This window comes from Mixophyes fleayi, chromosome 6 (genome assembly GCF_038048845.1).
Source record: "Mixophyes fleayi isolate aMixFle1 chromosome 6, aMixFle1.hap1, whole genome shotgun sequence".
Lineage (NCBI taxonomy): Eukaryota > Metazoa > Chordata > Amphibia > Anura > Limnodynastidae > Mixophyes > Mixophyes fleayi.
Genome location: NC_134407.1, coordinates 54,500,392 through 54,518,685, shown reverse-complemented (window position 1 = coordinate 54,518,685; position 18,294 = coordinate 54,500,392). Strand labels below are relative to the sequence as shown.

Sequence of the window (18,294 nt, the reverse complement as noted above, 5' to 3'; positions counted from 1 at the left end):
CTAAGGCGCCATAACCCCTAGGTAAACAAACCCAATTTTTCTAACCTCTCTTTATAATTTAAACTTCCCATTTTCTTTATTAATGAGGCTCTTTACCCTCTCAGGTCCTCCTATGTGCTTCTTACACTGAGCTCCCAAGCTGTATCCCGCATTAAGACATGATCTAACTAGTAACTAATATAGTGGTAATACATCATGCCCAATCCCCTTTTCATGCATCTCAGGGTTATATTCATCTTCGCACTGCTTTTACTCCAATTTGTGCCAACTAATATATCAGAGTACTTTTTCATCTGCTGTCCCATAGTATAATCCATTTAATGTGTAGCAGTTAGTCACAAGGCCTAGGTCTATATCCCCATATCTATCTAAATTAAATGTTACTCTTCTGCTTTGTATTAATAACCCTATATAGCTTTGTGTCAACAACAATAAGGACACCTTACATTCTAGGTTACCTACAAAGGTCATTAATAAAAATTAAAGAGTAAAAAGGACAAGGTCCAATACTGATAACTACAGTACCTTACTAGCAACTTTACCCCAAGTCTAGTACTCTCATCACTGCACCATATCTCTCCACATTTGGGTAGGCAGCATCAGGGCAGGACGGAGGAGAGGGGGACGGGTGTGACCACAACAGTAAGGGGAGTGTTCACTCCCCAATTGGGGCGTGCCAAGCCCATTTGAAGCGTTAAGCTGGCCCGTTCTCTCCTTCCCTCCAAACTCATTCACGCAGAGCAGCAGCGAACAGAATATCTTCCAACTTTCACAGCGGGATGGCTGATCGAGCCCTCAAATCGGGACCGCCTTGTCTAAATTGGGATAAACTGGAGGTATGAATTATTATGTGCAACTGCATCGAACACTTTTGCAAAGTGAATAATACTGGAATAAGCTAAAGACTGAGCAATGTTGTTTTATCATGAGACAAGTAACGCTGTCAATCACTAGTCACAGAGCACAGTTACGAATTTAATCTATTCTACCTTGAGGTAGAGATTCCTTTGGGTGCTAGCAGCAGTGAGCAGCACACATACATCTGTTGTATATATTTATTTTATGTCAAAATACTCTTATCACCTTAACAATGCTGCCAAAATAAAATGCACAATAAAACCCAAAGGGATTTAGAAAAATCTGTTCAGACTCTCTAATACTATGAAGCATAATCTACACACACATTTACTGCAGTCAGTCAGATGGTCTATCAGGAATTACAAATACTATTCTATTTGTGTTATCCTATAGTCACATGTTTAAACTAAATCTCAAAACCACAGTAAGTGAGCAGGGGATATATAATATTAGAATTTTGCTTAATCATATTTAACATATATAACTCCTATTGCATTATTATTGAAAAACATCTTCCATCTGTTCTAGTTTTTATGTGTGATCCGAGTATGAACAACACCTATCACACCAGTTGACCAAGTCTATTTGTATTCATGAATCAATAACTACCCATTAGCTGCAGTCACTGAGTGGTCCCTCCACCATTGTAAATGGCACCTGTGTCCTACATACAGTAGAGGCAGTCATATTGTGTGCTGGCCCAACTTACAACAGTATCAGTCATTAAGTGATGTCACCGGTTCCTAGAAAAATGAAGAAAATGTATACAAAAATGTGTATACATATTGGTTCTGCCTGCAAAATGGCTGTTACCACTGCGTGTAGGTGATGGGATCTCTTTAACTCAAATTAAAAATCAGACATGGAACTAAAGCATGATTTCATGCACCTGCGCTCTTGAACTCATACTAGACACTTTGAGTCCTTTGCAAACAGTAACTCCTCAAACCCACAGTCTTTTATAACTATGCCAAACACACGTCAAGGTGCACCCCCAGAAATACACTCTGCGCTTAGTTTTGAGGAGGGGGGGGCAAAAGCTCTTGAAAATGCACTGGATGGAAACCCATCAATGGAAATGTCATCAAAATCCAATCTTTATTCTTTTAAACCTCAAGTGTTTAATCTGAAAGCATTACTCAGTTTACCTTCATTTGTAGCTTAAATGAATCAGTGTAAGGATACAGCACCACAGTCTCTATTACATGTCACACTTTTGAGTTTGATCATTTTTACTAGATAGGTCAAGGTGCAGAAATGCAGTTTCCCATAGAACTGCAAAGTAGACCCAATTATTAGTATAGAGACAAGGCCTGATATCCTGGACCTCAGAGGTGACAGAAAATTCAAGGCCTTTTGTGGGGTGAAAAAAAGCAGTATGCCCTCACACAAAGCGCACAACACTCTTGTAAATGTGCCATCTCCATTATTTTATCTTATTTAAATAATACAGTTCTGTAAACATTAAATCTCATTTCTACACTCCAGTACAAAACTCTGTGTGCTCATGTGCCTAATCTTCCACAGCCTACTGAAAAAACTTGCAACCCCGCAAATGTAGCAATTTAGACCAGCAAATTGATGCAGCTCCACTTGAATCTAGGCATGGATAAATTTAGGCCCATCCTAGAGCATTTCAATGGAGCATGACGCAAAAGAAAAATACCAGGTACACATCTACTTCGAGCTGGCAGATAACCACAAGAGCCCATGCAGCAGAAAAGCTTAAACCCTCGTTAGTACCAGGAAAGAAAGGTGGTTTGATTAAGCTAAATGATGGACAGTCATGGTTGCCAGCAGCGGACTGTCAAGATTTCTACATCCTGAGATGACAAGTACAGAACAGGTATCGCGTCATACTTGACTCAAAAGCATGGAGAGGCCTTCACTGGTAATATCATCATCATCATCATCATCATTTATATAGCGCCAACATATTCCGTAGCACTTAACATAAGCATATTATCGCCAGAGGTAAGCCCGTTCATAAACAGGGCAAAGAGAAACAGGCCCTTTCAGTGGCAAAAGTAACCATTTCTGCTTGCAATAGAGCTATACGGCGTTTGATAAATCTGCCATTAATTCAGGTCTTTTCTGCATGACATCATGTAGTATAGTAATAAAAGGAAGAAGTAAAAAAAATATATGCTGTATATGCTGGTCTCTTATATTATTGGGTGATTTGTTATTTTCTTAAGGACTCTTGAAGGACAAGTAGAAATGAGGTGTCATATTGACAAATGGATCCATACCAGCAAGGAATTCGTATCCCAACAAAAATTATTAATGCGGCACTTTCCTGAAAGTCATGAAGGCTAGGAGTAGGAAACACGGGCTTTACAATAGGCCAGTCTTGCTCTCAAAAGCATTGTCCTTAAGCTGGCCACATGTCACAATTGCCAAAATTGAGATATTTGCCTGATATTGTATCATGTATGGCTCCAAAACAAGTAATTATTCTATTGAAAGTGATTTGATCATTATCGGCATGCGGGACTGGCTGTGGTATTGTAGCGTGTGGCCAGCTTCAGTGTTTCAGGACTTTGTTTCTTTGGTCGGCTAAACAGTAAGTGCCCCACTGATTCCAGCTGTTACATCACCTAAATAAAGTAATTATTACTGGTACCTGTCCTATTCTCTTTTTTGTTATACTGGATATAGTCCTAACTTCAGAAAATATATCCTAAAAACAACTCTATTAGCTCATATTTATTTTCCTCTATATAGAAGAACTACTATATAAAAATGCCTCTGTCCAACAGAGAGATCCCTGGTTGGCCTTGATAACTATCCCATTCCATCTGATTAACTCATAGTTTAATACTAGTGTATATGACAAATGATGGCTGTTTTTCTTTCATAGGACAAAAGAAGGAAGAGGGGTTATTCCAGTTTGTTGTACAGCTGCCAGATGAACCATAACTCTTATTGAGCAGCGTAGACAAGGCAATGTGTATTAAAACCTGCCAGAGAACAGGTTACAAAAGCTTTAAAACACCGACCGACATTTTAATGTACATACCAATAAACAGAAACTATAAATATGCTTTTTGCTCTCCCACACCCACCCCTCGGCGGACATTTAAATTGCTGGGACTAAATTGTAAGTAACGGATCAATGAGTTTATGAGGTTGCTCAATCCTCTATGTACGTTGTAGATTTTAATGCTGAGTGCTATGGAGGCTGTATCTACGTGACAACAATTGACACAGCGTTATATATATTATAGCACATGGGTAATGTGAGTATATTAAAATGATTGCCATTGAAACGGCTACAAAAAAGTATATATATATTTTAGTATTACGAGTATGTTGTGTGCTGGTGAGACAAGGACTCATTTTTAGTGTAGCTGTCCATAGTCTACAGGACTAGTCTGCTTAGCAACTAGGCCACTGGGGCTTTTATATGTACTAATTGTTAGATGTGTGTCATTACTCTGTATTAACCAATACATTTCATTGTGAATTTCATTATCTCAATGAACCAGATGTTCTTGGTGATCTAGGCTAATCCATCCAAATTTATTGAATGTGAAGCAGCACATTTCTTGACCTGAACTGGAGCAGCTGGTCAGTTCACGATGGTAAGGTCAAGGCAACTGTTCACCAGACTAATATTGTCCAAGCGAGTGCTACTTGCTTTACACTGAGTTCAGTTCAAGTGTTGCCTTCTAGCAAATTAAATAAAATTATGTAGGGGAATAAAGTACAATATGTCGGACTATAGCTTTATGTTAGCAAACAAGGGACCTGATTCATTAAGGATCTTAACTTAAGAAACTTCTTATTTCAGTCTCCTGGACAAAACCATGTTACAATGCAAGGGGTGCAAACTAGATTTCTGTTTTTGCACATAAGTTAAATACTGGCTGTTTTTTCATGTAGCACACAAATACTTGATAGCTTATTTGTACACTGAAATTTAAAGTTGATATTTGTGTGCTACATGAAAAACAGACAGTATTTAACTTATGTGCAAAACAGAATACTAATTTGCACCCCTTGCATTGTAACATGGTTTTGCCCAGGAGACTGAAATAAGAAGTTTCTTAAGTTAAGATCCTTAATGAATCAGGCCCAAAATGTGCAACAAAATAAAATAGAAGTATTATTTACACGTAGTCAAAAAACCCACAAGCAAAACAGGAAATGAGCTATCCGTAAGTTTGGTTGTATGACTGGTAACTGCAGTTCATTATAAAGTATCAGCGGGCTTTAAAGAAAAAGAAACGGGGAACATGGAGGTAATTTGGTACATGTGGTTGATTTTCAGGAACGGCGAGTGTGCCAAGGCATATTTGTAAATTAAAAATGAATTCTGGGATCCACTTAATGGATGATTGTACACAGAGGGTGTACAAGCCATTAGGAAACGAAAACCAAGACAAATTCCTGACTGTTATGTATCCCAATGGTCTCTTTTTGCTGCGGTGTATTTTGCTGTTGGGAACATATATTACATGGCTGCTACATTTACAAGGAGAGAAAGAAATAACTGGAAGACAACAAAGACAGAGTGATCATGGATGCTATGCATAATGTATCCCCTACTGTAATTTATAAGGGTATTATAAGTCCCCAAGGAGTTCCATGAACATATAAATGCATAAGGCCAAGCGCTTGCTTTCATAAAGGTCACAGGTCTCCAGAATTCACCAATTATTGGCGATCACATCACAACACACTATTTATATACATCTATTTTACCGGATTCTACACATATATTTGCAACATGTTTATGATAAAAAGAAATGAATGCAAATTAAAGAACTAGAAACGCTCTTAAATAATGTTACACGCTAAAAGTGGCAGTAAATTGGTATCTGATTGACGGTGCCCAGAAATCAGTGTTAAAATAAAATAAAATAAATATTTACTAAAAGTGCAGGAATGCGACCATGCAGTACAAATAGTTCTGTGATATTGGGGTAATGTGCCTATGCGCAAAGCACACAGGTTAGTGGGCACGCCCGGCGAAAGGTGCGATATGTTCATGCAAGATTTTATTTTGCAGGAAGACATATGCAAATGAGATTGAAAGGCTGGTGAGGGGGTGCATTTAGAGGGGCACGCTCTTGCTTTTAAGGACTTTCTTTTACGTGGTTGCAGGTCCTGGTTACCAGGCATGATCGTGGTTAACAGAGCCTTTTAATGGGACACTTTTTGCAGTTCCGAAAAGTGGGATGTGAGCATACACTTATATACGCCCAAGGCGGACAAGTAGCCACATTTGGGTATGACATGACATGACTGTGGGGCCGCATTTTCACAGAGGACGCTTATTGTAAATAAAACTAAGCCCCAAGAGGCAGGAAAGACATCTGCAGGCCACAATACGGCATTACACCCAACTAAATGAAGTGAATAACCTCTAACAAACGCATATAGATAGAAGCAGGTCACTCTTACCTATTTGTATTACTAGAGGATTCTTAATTATTTGTACTGTTATTTGTTAAGGTCGCTATAAAACAGATCAATTCTATTTCTCAAGCCCTCCTTTATGAATTGAGCCATGATTTACGTAGAGAGAGAGAGGAGTAGTGCACTGATACTAACGCTATTGTAGATCCCTCACTACTCCCTTGCGTAAGCCCACCATGGGCACCTATAAATCTCCTGTGTAAGAAAACATCCATATGCAGAACGGTTTTCATTTAGTTGTTTTCGGACTTGTTAAAGAAAACCTGTGTGGATGACACAAACACATAACAAGGCATAAAAACCACACTGGGAAGAGTTCTTGTGACACTGCAGCAGGGTTATATGAGCAGGTAAATCCCTGTCCCTAGCATGGCACTGCAGTCTGAAGCATACACTGCAGTACTATGAAAGTGGGAGAACATTATGGTAATTCATCCCTCTGGCAGTTTTTTTTACCACCTTAATGAGCAATTAAAGAGGTTATGTAAAGACGTAATTCCTGTATTGTGCATAAGGGCACTGGCAAAATAAACTGTAGCTTAAAGACCCTGATCACGCTCGTAGCCATTCTCCAAACTAAACAGACTGCGTGTTTTAAATGCAGATTTTCTTATGGGTCCCTAGGCTGTGCTACTAATAACTAGAACACAAAATGTAGGGATCACATAAAGAGTAATGTTTTTTGGAAGACGTTCAAGACTGCAGGACTCAAGCTTTCATTTTGGCTTCTTTTTAGGCTGGAACATTTTGGAGAGTAATAATTCATTAAGTTAACACTTTTACTATACGCTATTTTCATTTTACTATTTATATGGGCATATTTTCCCTTCGTAAGTCATTAAAAAAGCACTTGTTAAATGGTTACATACATGAGAGCAGATACAAAGCGAACACTGCAGGTATAATACCATGGGGTAACACAAACAGAACACTGACATATCTAGGCTCCAAGCACTTTGGATGGGATAGGGGTGTTCCCGCCATTGCTGGGTAGCAGGCAGCTCTGGCAAATACCCCTACACCCCTGCTATAATTTTGTACTTTTTACCAGGGGCAGGCTGTCAAGAGCTATGTCAGCCTGTAACAGAGGATCCACATTCATCGCCTGTCCGTATACTGCTGCTCAATATATGATACAGAAGGGACTTTGCTTACTTCAGAATGTTAGTAAAGAGCTTTTGTTGCTCATGTTTTGAGCAACAATTTATGTTGTCTTTTTTCTTTTCTTTTTTTTTTACATTTATAGAACATTTATGGGTGATCATGTTTGGCGACAACACAATAAAAACTCAATACAGAATGGAGATCAAAGACTTTTTAAGAAACACCAAGATTTGCTAAGCACTTTTACTAGCTATATTGATATTGCCAACTACGCCTATTTAGACCTATCAGTTGTCTATTTTGTATATATTATTTATGTTGTTTTTAAAGGTGTCTTTTTCTAAGTTATTGGGGTGATTCTTATTCTTTTTAAACACCCGCAAAGCTCTGGATTGCTTCCAGATTTTACTGTGGAGATTATCTGATCTATGTATTCAAAGTTTTATTATTATTCAGTGATGATTTACAGATCACATTTATTGAATTTTTTTATTTCATCTTATTACACCATTTATAAAATAAACCATATAAACATAATCTGATTATATCAATTATACATTCCTCCATCTGGTTTAGATATTTCTCCGCTCCACAGTTTAACTATTATTGCTCATCACACCCTACATTTATGTAATTAAAGATTAAAGTCCTCTGTGGGATTAGAAAAGTCCACTCCTAAGGCAGTGACAGAAATCATACATAACTCCTTACTCCGAGATATGAAGATTTATTTGTACCTTTATACACTGGGCATCATGGACACGGGGATGGCTCTAAGCTTGGCATAATTATGCAGTCCTACATATATGACGTCTATAGGTGTGGAGGTACAGGCTATAACAACATACACATAACTAGGGGTAAGTAGCAGTTATTACTATCATTTCATGTGCAGATACAACACTCTGTATTCCACCTTAATGTTTTCAGGAGATGAATATGAACAAAGCAGTCCTGTTTTGGTCCACATAATTTTGTTAAAGGAAAAATAAGAAACAATAATGGTTTGGTACATTGGTTTTACAGGAAAGACCTTCTTGGTGACATTTAACTAAATGGGGGAATCTTGCCCAGGGACCAGTGAAGCCTAATAGACTCTGGATTGAGCGCCACTAAGTCACCACTGTAAGCTCCCTAATATATCAGTGCAGAAGCAGATAGCAGTGTTTCAGCAGCACTAATCACGCATGTGAGGTGGTGATAGAAAAGTAATCCTGCAGGATTTATGAAGCACTTAAGGGCATATGTTATACTATTCAACATTAATGACATATTCTATTCTCCTAAGCAGGTTACATTCTTATTGTATTATGCTAGGCTTTATCCTTGGCATTTTATATTACTGGGCATAATCACTGGCATACTATCTTATTATCACTAGAATGTTACATCAAGGTCTTGTTCATTCAGTCTTCCCTAGCATTAGAAAAGTCCCTGCTCATTCAGTGTTCCCTAACATTAGCAAAGACCCTGCTCATTCAGTGTTCCCTAACATTAGCAAAGTCCCTGCTCATTCAGTGTTCCCTAGCATTAGCAAAGCTCCTGCTCATTCAGTGTTCCCTAGCATTAGCAATGTCCCTGCTCATTCAGTGTTCCCTAGCATTAGCAAAGTCCCTGCTCATTCAGTGTTCCCTAGCATTAGCAAAGCCCCTGCTCATTCAGTGTTCCCTAGCATTAGCAAAGCCCCTGCTCATTCAGTGTTCCCCAACATTAGCAATGTCCCTGCTCATTCAGTGTTCCCTAGCATTAGCAAAGTCCCTGCTCATTCAGTGTTCCCTAACATTAGCAAAGACCCTGCTCATTCAGTGTTCCCTAGCATTAGCAAAGCCCCTGCTCATTCAGTGTTCCCTAGCATTAGCAATGTCCCTGCTCATTCAGTGTTCCCTAGCATTAGCAATGTCCCTGCTCATTCAGTGTTCCCTAGCATTAGCAAAGACCCTGCTCATTCAGTGTTCCCTAGCATTAGAAAAGAAAAGACCCTGCTCATTCAGTGTTCCCTAGCATTAGAAAAGACCCTGCTCATTCAGTGTTCCCTAACATTAGCAAAGACCGTGCTCATTCAGTGTTCCCTAACATTAGCAAAGACCCTGCTCATTCAGTGTTCCCTAGCATTGGAAAAGCCCCTGCTCATTCAGTGTTCCCTAACATTCGCAAAGACCCTGCTCATTCAGTGTTCCCTAGCATTGGAAAAGCCTCTGCTCATTCAGTGTTCCCTAGCATTAGCAATGTCCCTGCTCATTCAGTGTTCCCTAGCATTAAAGTCCCTGCTCATTCAGTGTTCCCTAGCATTAAAGTCCCTGCTCATTCATTGTTCCCTAACATTAGCAAAGACCTTGCTCATTCAGTGTTCCCTAGCATTAGAAAAGTCTCTGCTCATTCAGTGTTCCCTAACATTAGCAAAGTCCCTGCTCATTCAGTGTTCCCTAACATTAGCAAAGACCCTGCTCATTCAGTGTTCCCTAGCATTGGAAAAGCCCCTGCTCATTCAGTGTTCCCTAACATTCGCAAAGACCCTGCTCATTCAGTGTTCCCTAGCATTGGAAAAGCCTCTGCTCATTCAGTGTTCCCTAGCATTGGAAAAGCCCCTGCTCATTCAGTGTTCCCTAGCATTAGAAAAGACCCTGTTTACCTAGACTTCCCTAGATTTCATGACTCTGCAGTCCACAAGCTCTGATGACATGGGATTCTGTGGGCTGCACAATACATCTTAAACACATGAAAAAAAAACAGCGTTCTCCCTTGTGAGGGCACATGCCTAAAAACTACTGATATCAGTCTACTTGTTACAGTGGGAGATACAGAGACAGAGATTAGTGTAAGGAAGATATAAAAAGCTGTATATGGTCAAAGAATACCATCAGAAAGTCAGGCCTACCCTAAACAATAGTACATAAGGTTATTGGTCACTACTACATATATTACAAAAGTCACAAAGTTGAAGTCATCCTACATTAACAAGAGACTGACCTCAAGTTTAAGTACATCATGCTGGAGCTTTCGCTGAAACTCCAAGAAGTTCTTGATTGTCAGCTTCCCTTTCAAATCAGCTCCAAAGAAATAGGTGGTGAGAGCTGAACTAAATCCTGTCTTCAGCGTGTTTCCTGTAGTGGAGCGGTCTCTATGACGCATGCCCATGCTGGTCTGAGATCGAATAATGCTTTGGACCTATAGAGGAAAATACACAGGTCATGTGAGCAATGACAACCAATCAGAAATAACCATAGATTTATATGCACTTTTAAAGGGTAAGTCCACGGTCACAAAAGAAATAGATCTAGAGGGTGATTTTATTTAATAGATTCTCTGGCCTGGATACTTTACCTTAGAAGACACAGGTACCACTTTAGTCAGAGTAATAGAAAGCTTTCTGTGTTGAAATGCCCGAGTGATCCATATCTCATAGCCACAAGTGCAGCCCATGACCTACATTGACCCCAAAGGTGCCTGCATCTAAATTAAACATGCCAGGTAGAAAATCATGTTACCTCAATTAATTTATTAGGTCAATTTAGCCATAAAAAGTCAGCTATATTTTAAGTTAGGCATATTTTTAGACACGAAAAAAAAAAAGGCTACTAAAACTGCGTCACCAAACGTTAATATACAGTGCATGAGAATAGCTGCTGCTTAATATAGTGAGCAGGCTTCTAGCTGCGCTCTACTGGCAAAGCATCTTGGTAGTTGCACTCTTAAATGGTAGATCTGTAATGTTTTGACATGTCTGTCTTTTTGCAGCACTTTACAGAACGGGTTACATAGCACTGTACCTTACAGATAATTATGTAGACAAAGTGAGTCTTTACAATAACAGCTACGTACATTAACATAACATTGCTAAACTCACACGCTACAAACTTCTTTAAACAGTATAGAAACACCCCCACAATTTGCCAGCTGTATTATTACATCTAGATTCCATTAAGCTTGTGTTCTCTTTAAACATTTTAAATAATTTTCAATCTATATCCATTCAGTTAAGTTTTTTTTTGACAATTATAAAACACAAAAGAGCATTACTTAACCATATATAATCAATTGTCGACAAATTATAAAAGCATCAACCAGTGACTTTATGCAATATGTTCAGTTATAAATAAGTTACAATAACAGAGTTTCTCAGAATAGGCTAGTGTGCACTCACGCTTTACACACCAGGGTTCCTAGTTAGACACACGCTGCCCTTTATGTAACTTAAAGACAATTACTAAGTGGTCTTCTAAAGTATCCTTTCTCAACCCAATTAATTATTGAGCACCCACACACTGCAAACACATACAAAGATTCCCCAATAATAATGTTAACCACTAGAAATTAATATTCACTCCAAAATATTATCCCTAAATTTAAAGTAAAACATTTACAATATTAGGTTCCCAATATTAAATTGTATATTTTCATGTCCCCATTGGTTGAGAAATAGCAACTAAGCCTATAAAAACATCCCTGATGACACACACACACTCACCATTGACTATGTAAAACTTGACCTCAAAACCTGAGTGTTACTGTATCAGAAATCCCCTCTCTGTCATGGTAATAAGGTAGAACGTCTCCGAATCCACAGGAACCACTGAGGCTAGAGAGAGGGGCTGTGTGGTGGGCCGACCCTACATGGATGGAACAACTAATATACTTATGACAAACGGACACTACCAAACACTGCTGATTACATGCTTCTAATGTCCTATCTTCAGCTTAATATCACCTTGCCTCAATATCGGTGGTCGTTTGGGTAATCCTGCCAAACATCTTATATGCCTCCAGGCAACCTCAGAAAAACTGGTACAATACTTTGGACTTGACAAGTATTGTGCACTCTGTGCTAAATCTTCTTTCTATTATTATAAATGCAGCTTTGAAAGCCATAGCCCATTTTCAGTCAATGCATCTGCAATGTAGCAATCTTATAAATTGGGAATAACTGTTCTGTAAATCATATACATGATTATATACCTAATAAGATGAAATGTTTATATCTGATATACCAGCATTAACATTATTTTTTAGATACATTTCCATTTAAAAATATGTACAAGACCTGTTATGTTGATGGAGCCATCAAATTGTAAAAGGTAGCAAAAAACATCATCAACAGTGTCAACCAGTAGCTATATTATTCTAAAACAAAAAGCCTTGAAGGTTGTATGACGTTACAAAGCAGTAATTCCTATCAGGGGTGCTCTTGTTTTCAGCAAAAAGTCACCAAATCAAATAATAGCCCTTTTACTGTAACATCAGTAGAAAACACAATTATTACCACAATATGCAGTAAAGGAAAATGTTAATTGCATTCAAAATCATAAAAGGTGATAAAACAATGCAAAAAGATAAAGGTCTCTGCATACAGTCCACATTTTCATTAGATACCATACTTTAGACTAGGCTGTGAAACTGATCTTGTGGATGCATGTTATTGGCAAAACATCTATAAGACTGAATACCATGTCTGTGTTTTCATGTTTAATTCATTGACACCGGAATCCACTAGTTTCCATATTTGTCACTGACATAGCAGACTTTGACATCAAAAGAACCCTCTGCATTGGGAGTACTGTATCAAGCTTGACTAGTAAGGATCAAAACAAACCAGTGCATTAATATCATCTAAGAACAGTCTGGGGTAATCTATAGCATAGACTAGATCTGACTTCAATAAGCATCTCTAACCAGATCAGTTCTGAGAAACAACAAAACAGGTTTTTCATTTTGGGTTAGTCCCCAACATCAAACTGATTGACAAGATAGTCAATGGAAACAACCGTTGAGGCTAAAGCTTCTACACATGTGAACCACACGCCAGGAAGACATAGATCTGGTTGTCTGGGGCTTGGGCTGAATGACTGGATTTAAAAGGACCACCTGGATTCTGTGTGGTAGATAACCACACACATGTTGATGTGGCCACTTGTATACAACGATTTTGGATATAATTGATTAAATAAAAAAACACAAAATCGGCTGGGCAGATCTGATTACTTTGGTCCACGCACAGCAGTGTGGTGGCAGATTAGTCTAAAAGAAATGAACTGTCCATCAAATAGGATAGGTGTGGTCAGCATGAAACGTACAGTTCCACCTACACCATACACATTTAAGATTAAAAGTGTGTAATTGTTTAAACAGAAAATTATTCTATATTTAAAGGCAGACCTGTTCTACCAAAGTGTAAGCTTTCACATCAATTTTATTTGTCAATAAATGCTCAGTAAATTACACAGGAACATGGTAATTTGCAAGGTCAGAGAATCTGCTATTTTTCATGCAATGGGATGGGGGAGAACCACTGTAGCCAATCCTCAGAATGGATCCACTCTATCGAACCACTGTAGCCAATTCTTAGAATGGATCCACCCTATCCACTTGTGTAATAATGTTATTGAGGATAGCGTTGTATCAAACAGTGGCAGTGCTATCATGTGAAGAGGAGAACGGAGGCAAGTGGGAAGGCACAGACAGAGTAAGAAAGAACAGGGTCTACAAAGAGTAGTGACGTCAGACGTCTTTCAAATTGGTGCAGAAATGTTGTGGTGTCAAACGAACATCAATATTAAATGTGATCATCCAGCCAAATGTCTGAACATTCACTAAGTAGGTAAAGCCATATTGCTTGATTTAATTAAACAAATATTCATAGACGCCCAATGGAGCTCTGCCCCCAGTAACTAAATTAAGATGAAACATTGGACAATGGTTTCTGGGCCTTACACATTCATCCATGAACAAATGATCTATCAGACACAGAAGTATCCATGTATAGTACGTATACTGTAGGTTCTACTGCATGTTTTTGGTATTTCATTCTAAGAGCACTGCATTCTGTGAATCTTGGGCTGGGGAAGGGATTGCCTATTATCAGTTACAACACTATCTTCTAACAATTGCTATGATTTCAGAAGAAACAGCCCATAGGTCTAATGTGCTGTCCTGGTTAACTGCCCACATACACGCTGCAGAACACATTTGTGTAACTAGCTCCCCGTGAGATAGCACTCTGCTGCAGTCACACAGCACTCTATTTCTCAATGGGTAATTGCAAAAGTTTTTTATTTAGCACTTTTGAGTGTTTCAAAAATAACGCTGCCCATGACCAGTGTAATGTATGTGCACTGACCACTGTGATGCATGAGAATTAAGTATCATGATGTTTCACACTACCTATATTGGCATCAGTGTGGGGTGGGACCACAGGCTACCACAGTGCTTTGATGAAACATCAAATTGGTGAAGTCATTTGCTAAGGTAAGTACATTTAAAAATTAGAAGATAGTTTTAGGTGAACATACTGTTTAAGCTAGAACGAAAAAATTATTTTAAAACTCCATACACAGAGGAAGGCATCTATTTTTACATGTAATAAATATTAGTGGGTAATATATACTGATTTACATCACAGTACAGTAATGTATATACGGAGAACTAAGAACGCTCTATGGTAATGGGAATGCTTTGCTGGTCTATTTTGCTAAAAGTGTAAACTTTAATTGAAAGGATAAATGTGTTCTCTCCCAATTCTAATGCCAGGTCCCCAAGAAACTGGGGCGCTCATTTCCACTTAAATATATATTCCTCGCACATATTAATCATGTAAAGAATAATTACCAAATAGAGAACCACACAGGTATTTGCACAGTAATTAGGGACATTTTAGTGCTAATGGATTTTTTCTAGTACGGTGTATTTTTTCCTCGCTTTTCTCCATTTTTACTTCAGTAAACTAATTACAGTTTAGGTTCTACAATCACATTTACCTTCCTCTTAATCACATCTATGGGGGTTATCATTATTTAGCAATTAGCTGCATGCTGCATGGAAACAAAAGCTTTTACCATGCTTAATTTGTTGCTGAAGGAAAGCAACACGCTACAAAACTAAAAACAAAACACAAACGTATCATACTTCACACCAATGACAATGCTGCAGAGCAACTCAAACACTCATCACCTGTTTTCTAGAAATCCTATTATTAGTTTGCTCCATTTCAAAGCTATTTCTTCCACAACGTGATTGACTTATTCAGAGCAAATAAACAAGCAAAGGAGAGTGGGAATAAGTAATAAGAAAAACTTCGGCATCCAGGAGGGTAGGCAAGTATGCCTAAGAGACTCCCAAATTTCAGGTAGCTCTCCAACCCCCAGCAGAGCATCATGATCATCATTTATTTATATAGTGCCACTGATTCCGCAACGCTGTACAAAGAACTCACATCAGTCCCTGCCCCATTGGGGCTTACAGTCTAAAATCCCTAACAAAAACACACAGACTAGGGTCAATTTATTAGCAGCCAATTAACCTACCAGTATGTTTTTGGAATGCGGGAGGAAACCGGAGCACCCGGAAGAAACCCACGCAAACACGGGGAGAACATACAAACTCCTCACAGATAAGGCCATGGTCGGCAATTGAACGCATGACCCCAGTGCTGTGAGGCAGAAGTGCTAACCACTTAGCCACCGTGCTGCTCAGGTCTTTCTCCCAGATCCCACCCACTTCCTAGTGAAGTGGGTAGGACGGTGGCCTCAAAAATGCACCACTTTGACCCTGCCACCCACAGCAAAATGTCGCAATCGCATTGTCGCCATGCAGGGCCAAAATGACAACATTTGGTGCATCATGCTACCCCTGCTATAAATACTTGACCTCGGGAGATCCCAGGGGAAGAATACAAAAGTTTGACTTAAAGTTATAAATTACATATCTGCTCACAGTGAGTAGTGCACAGTCAAATGGGTGGACTCTCCCTCACTGCTGCCGACTCAAATACCAGTGCCTCTCCCTGCATGGAGGCATGATACGGCAACGTGCAGATTCAATCACATTTTCTCCTCTGTACAAGGTTTGGAGTAAACACGGCAAACACATTAAAATAGGCAAACCTTTAACGTGCTTTGCTAAAACTCCCATCCCATTTTAATATATTTCGCACTAAGGTTTTAAATGTTTCATTAACAAAGAAATGTACCGTATATACTCGAGTATAAGCCGAGTTTTTCAGCACATTTTTTGTGCTGGAAAAGCTCCCCCTCGGCTTATACTCGAGTGATACTCCAGGACCACAATGCACGGCCATAACGAGGGTGGTGCCTGCCTCCATAGCTTCAGCCCTTAAGTTCCGCTTAAGGGCTGAAGAGAAAGAGAAAGAAAAAATCAACTTACAAGAGTTTGGTGCTTGTTGCCGTAAGTTCCGCAGTGGAACGCATGTGCGTTCCACGGACAGGAAGTTCGGCATTTGGAACGCACATGCGTTCCACTGCGGAGGTGGAAACCTGACTGACCTAGTCTCCGCGCACACGAACCCTGACTGATCTAGTCTCTGCGGAGGTAAGTAAAAGGGTGAACTCTCTCTCCCTATCCCCCTCCCCTCCCCCCTCGGGTTGAAGTTGGACATGATAAAAAAAACAAGTGTACTAAGAACATCCTATGGCTGCCGGGTAAGCAGTAAATGTGGCATGTGGGGTGGGCTGTGTGCGCTCTTTATGTTGAGCTGAACTTTCCATGTTTTTGCCTCTCCTCACACTGAGGGGATTAACGCACTTGTTCCACTTCATATGATCTACTGAAAACGCAATACAGTGAGAGCACTCACTCAGATAACTGTTTTGTGGGGAGTTTCAATTGGAGACAGCAAACTTGAGAAAGCAAAGAACAAAACTCCATATATTTCTCCAACCACAGGTGCGGTTATTTGCAAAACCCAACACTTCTCTGAGTAGGTCTGATAATACCCTCTTTCCTATGGTTAACTGAAAGGAAAACATCCTCTTGGATTAATGGGACTTCATGCCATGTCTGGGAGATTTCCTTCCCTCTGACCACAGCTTCATGTGTTACTTCACTGTTCATTAAACTCTCTCTCTACCCTAGGCTTATACTCGAGTCAATAAGTTTTCCCAGTTTTTTGTGGTATAATTAGGTGCCTCGGCTTATATTCGGGTCGACTTATACTCGAGTATATACGGTATTTAATTTTATTATTACAAAGAAGCCTGAGGAAACCTAAGAATGGATCCTATTTGAGAGAAATCTTCCCCCCTTTATTTCTGTTTCAGTAAAACTCCCATCCTGCCTTACAAATTCCAAGAGACTGCATGACAATACACGGATTTAAGATCCAGGCCTCATTTGGCCATCAAATGTAATTAAGATAATTTGGAAAACACTTGAGCAACACATGCAAAAAAAAAAAAAAGCTTACTACTGGATTTAGGAGTTTTCTAAACACAGAAAATGTTATTCACTCTATTTCTATTAAAAATGTGATAACAGGAGTTGTGCACAAAAGAGAGATGGTGCACTGGATAAAAATAAATCAGGTTTGAATTGATATGTTTCACTGTTAATGCCACTATAGGATCATTTTAAAGTGGGCGAGTGTTTTTGTTTCTTATATTATGCAATGCCCAGAGACTATCTATGTTGATCGCCAATGGTGTGCTGTATTGAGATACAGTGTGAAGGAGGTAAACCTGTTTGTTAAGCATGATAGAACATCGAGTTTCTTGAGAGACTTTTAAAGCTATCTTCATCATATAGGTTATACTGTAAAGATCACATCTGAGACTGAGAGAAAGATATGATGTGAACAGGTAGGAGATGTCTGACGTGATTTGGAAACCTGGCTCTTTAATTTAGAAAGTGACATTTTCAAGGTTATCGGCAGCCTCAAAAACTCCCTTTAACAGCATAACTAGATGAAACAAAATAATGCAAGTCATAAAACCTTTTAAGTGATGGGTCATAACACCGGCTTCAAGCTAAATGTCATGATTCTGTTATATGGGGACTAGAATATTCTTGATGGAATGGATATAAAAAGGGGAAAGATAAAGGATAACAAAGATAATGCTATAAAAATTCTGATTTACGCTGCCATAAGGTTGTCATAAAGTATTATAAGATATATAAGAA

General features: G+C 39.0%; 1 protein-coding gene across 2 annotated transcripts in view; it reads right to left on the bottom strand.

Annotated features, from left to right (window-relative positions):
- MICU1 (mitochondrial calcium uptake 1) overlaps positions 1 to 18,294 on the bottom strand; it is a 168,009-nt gene that overhangs the window by 52,370 nt on the left and 97,345 nt on the right. For both annotated transcript variants that reach the window (XM_075216581.1, XM_075216582.1), the window contains exon 8: positions 10,357 to 10,554. In XM_075216581.1, the coding sequence (XP_075072682.1) occupies positions 10,357 to 10,554 (198 nt within the window). The remainder of the gene's footprint in view (positions 1 to 10,356; positions 10,555 to 18,294) is intronic.